General features: G+C 63.1%; 1 protein-coding gene across 1 annotated transcript; it reads left to right on the top strand.

Moving 5' to 3' along the window:
- The first annotated feature begins 2157 nt into the window (after nt 1-2157).
- On the top strand, nt 2158-3394 carry LOC122191148 (secretory carrier-associated membrane protein 3-like). Its single transcript, XM_042891344.1, has 6 exons — nt 2158-2247; nt 2364-2441; nt 2551-2670; nt 2749-2869; nt 2947-3075; nt 3162-3394. Exons 1-6 carry the CDS (start codon nt 2200-2202, stop codon nt 3338-3340), a joined length of 675 nt encoding a protein of 224 aa, XP_042747278.1. The 5' UTR covers nt 2158-2199; the 3' UTR covers nt 3341-3394.
- Nucleotides 3395-3438: the final 44 nt, after the last annotated feature.

The raw sequence follows: 3438 nt of genomic DNA on the forward strand, positions 1-3438 counted from the left end.
GTCCTCGCCCTGACCTCCCCCTCCTCCCTCCCCAGCGCTACCTGACCTCTGAGGCTGAGGACCACCACCGCCTTTTCGACCTCATCGAGAGCATGCTGGAGTACGAGCCGTCCAAACGCATCAGCCTGGCTGAAGCCCTCAAGCACCCATTTTTTGACGTGCTGGAGATGGAGCCGAGCACAAAGATGTGGGACTCTAGCAGAGACATCAGCCGGTGACGCCACAGGTGCCATCCTGCCCTCAGATTTTAGCCCCCGTGGAGGCCCATGCGATTTCTATTCAGACATTTGGTGCTTTTTTTTCTTCCTTTCTTCCTTCCTTTCTTTTTTTTTTTTGATACATACAAACCTCCCCGGACGTGTTTGTAAAGCTGTTAATATGTGAGATACTGTAAATAGCTCATATTCTATATCGGCCTCTGAGCACTGCAGGCCCCGCCTCCTGCTGCCAACATTGCCAGGGGGCCGAGGGGGGGTCTGCATGTCCATACTGTAAATACTTTGGTTCACGTGTTGCTTTGTCTCCTGCTCAACCCTGCGCCCCTCAGTGTACAGAACCCAGGACTCGCAGCTCTCTGTAGCTTCTCTGTTTCCGTGTAAGTTATGAAACTGGTGGGACTGCATGGGAGTTATTTTTTTGGATCGCTGTCACAGCCCATCCTCACACCAGAGTTTTATAAGGATTTTGTACAGTTCTTTGTGGGGGAAATAAATATGAAGTGAAGAAACTTGCAGGGCTGTGCGCGGAGGGGCAGCGGGGCTCTGTTGGGGCAGAATGTCGCGGTCTGCGCTGCGGGATTGTAGTGCTGTGCTGCTGCTCCATCTGCCTCCGTCCTGTTTGCCAGCATGCAGAGGGATAAAAGGCAGCCCTGGTTCTGCGTGGGGTTGTGGAGGGAGGCAGGGGGTGACAGCAGCTCGTTTTGTTGCACGTATGGTCTTGAAGTGGGAGCTGTGAGCCGCAGCCTGCAGCATCACAGCTTTGCTGCCTGTACCCAACCCTGCCCCAGTCTCCCAGTGGGAGTCGCAGGGAGCTGCAGTCTGTCTGTCCCAATATAAAAGCCAAAACACAAAGTGCAGCGCAGCGTCCAAATCCTGAATGCGCAGCTTTTAATTGCTCTGCCCTGAAGTGCTGCTGGCCGGGCTGCAGTGGAGGATCAGAGCTGTTGTGTCTGCGTGGGGCTCCGTCGGCCAAAGGCTGAGCAGTGTTTTAAGCTGGGGATGGAGGCAGCTGCGGGCTGAGCTGTGCTGCTGCTGAGGGGCTGCGGGGCTGAGCGCTGCTGCTCCAGGAGCTGCCAGGTTTTGTCCTGGGGGAGGCCGGTAAGGAGAGGAATCCCCCAGGGCTCTGTCTTGGGAGCAGCGCTCTTTTATCAGTGATGTCAATGACAGAATCGAGTGCATCCTCGGCAAGTTTGCAGGTGCCACCAAGCTGAAAGGTGCGGATGAAGGGTGGAAGGAAGGGCTGCCATTCAGAGGGACCTCGACAGCAGTGAAAGGTGGGCCTGGGGGAGCCTGGTGAGGTTCAACACAGCGAAGTTTGGCACTCGGGCCTCAGGAATGCCAGGCATTGATGCAGACTGGAAGGAGTGCTGGTTGAAAGCAGCCCTGCACTGAAGGAGCCGGGGATCCCCGGGGGTGAAAAGCTGAACCAGCAGGGTGTGATTGCAGCTCGAAAAGCAAACGGGATCCTGGGCGCCGTCAGCAGAGGGGGGGCAGCAGGGCCAGGGAGGCGATCGTCCCTCTGTGCTCTGCTTTCTGAGGCCCCGTCTGCAGCACTGCGTCCAGGGCTGGAGCCTTGGATACCCGCAGTACCGAGCGGCAGAGCGGCTCCGCGCTCAGCCCGGCCCTTGCAGTGCAGGCCTGGCGGCCCGCGGTTTCCGTGCAGGCCCCGGCGCGCCGTTGCCATGGAGACGGCATTGCCGTGGAGCCGCGCTCCCAGCGGGCCGCGCGCTGAGGAAACTGCAGAGAGACCGGAAGTCGGGGGGAGAGCGTGCGCGCCGCCACGTGACTCCGAGCACGTGGTCGCGTCGGGTGGTCGCCGCTTTCGTTCCGGCCCCGCGCATGCGCACAGCCACCTGCGGTGCGGCTCTCGGGAGCCCCGAGCGGCGCCGGTGACGTCGTGGGGGCGGCGGCCAATCGGAGGCGCGGGGCGGGGCGGCGCGGCGGACTCGGCGGCGGTTCTGCTCCCGGTCCCGGTGCGGCCATGGCCCAACATGGCGGCCCCGCGGTGCTCCCGGATAACCCCTTCCAGGTGCGTGAGCTGCGCTGCTCCGCGGCTCCGGGCCCGGTGCGAGCTCCCGGTATCAGTTCTCAGTATCGGCTCCCGGTCCGCGCTCCCCATCTGAGCTCCCGCCGCGTCTCTTGCAGGACCCCGCCGTGGTGCAGCACCGGCCCGGCCCCGACAGCGCGGCGCTGGACGCCTATAATCCCTTCGAGAGCGGCGCGGTGAGGATCGCGCCCGGATGGAGCTGAACGCTGCGGCGCTCCGGGGCCGTTTCCCGGTCCGTCCGGTGCTCCCCGGCCGTTCACCGCTCCCTTCTCGCTCCGTCCGCAGCCGCCGCCGCCGTACCGCGCTCCGCCCGAAACTGCGCCTCAGCCGCCGCCGGGAACCGCGCAGCCCCCGAGGAGACCGAGCCCAACCGAGCCGCGGAACTACGGCTCCTACGGGACGCAGGTACGGAACCGGCGGCCGCGGAGGCGGGGAGGGGGGAGAAGAGGGAGATGGAAACCGAGCCCCGTAACTCTCTCGTAGGCCTCGGCTGCGGCAGCCACGGCCGAGCTGCTGAAACGGCAGGAGGAACTGAACCGGAAGGCGGAGGAATTGGACCGGAGGGAGCGGGAGCTGCAGAACGCGGCCCTGGGGGGCGGCGCCGGTGAGCGGCCGCAGCTCCTCGCCCTTCCCTTCCCTCTTTCCGTCCCTTTTCTTCCTTCTCACCGCTTCCACTCGCAGCCCGAGCCAACAATTGGCCCCCCCTGCCCTCCTGCTGCCCGGTGAAGCCGTGTTTCTATCAGGACATCCCCGTGGAGATCCCCGCTGACTTCCAGAAGACGGTCACTGCCATGTATTACCTGTGGATGGGTCGGTCCGCGGGCTGGGGGGGCTCAGGGGGGGCGGTTCTGCTTCAAACCTTGCTTGGGTCGCCCAACCGAGCTCCTTTCTCTCAGCCAGCACCGTCGCTCTGCTCCTCAACTTCTTGTCCTCGCTGGCCTGGTTCTGCGTGGATCCCTCCTCAGGTTCTGGTTTCGGTCTCTCCATCCTCTGGGCTCTGCTTTACACGCCCTGCTCCTTCGTCTGCTGGTACCGGCCCATGTACAAAGCGTTCAGGTGCTTTGGGGGGACCTGATTGCAGCCTTCAGTACCTAAAGGGAGCCCCAAAACAGGAGGGGAGGCAGCGCTTGGGCAGGGGAGATGAGAGCAGGGAAGGGCTGGAAGCGGAGGGAG

The sequence above is a fragment of the Lagopus leucura genome, unplaced genomic scaffold, assembly GCF_019238085.1.
Source record: "Lagopus leucura isolate 7727_CA_CO unplaced genomic scaffold, USGS_WTPT01 33780-0_obj-0_obj, whole genome shotgun sequence".
In the NCBI taxonomy this organism is placed as follows: Eukaryota; Metazoa; Chordata; class Aves; order Galliformes; family Phasianidae; genus Lagopus; species Lagopus leucura.

Coding starts and splice junctions, on each gene's coding strand:
- LOC122191148 (XM_042891344.1), top strand. CDS start 2,200: ATGGCCCAACATGGCGGCCCCGCGGTGCTCCCGGATAACCCCTTCCAG. Junction 2,248..2,363: donor TCCCGGATAACCCCTTCCAG/GTGCGTGAGCTG, acceptor CGTCTCTTGCAG/GACCCCGCCGTGGTGCAGCA. Junction 3,076..3,161: donor CATGTATTACCTGTGGATGG/GTCGGTCCGCGG, acceptor CCTTTCTCTCAG/CCAGCACCGTCGCTCTGCTC.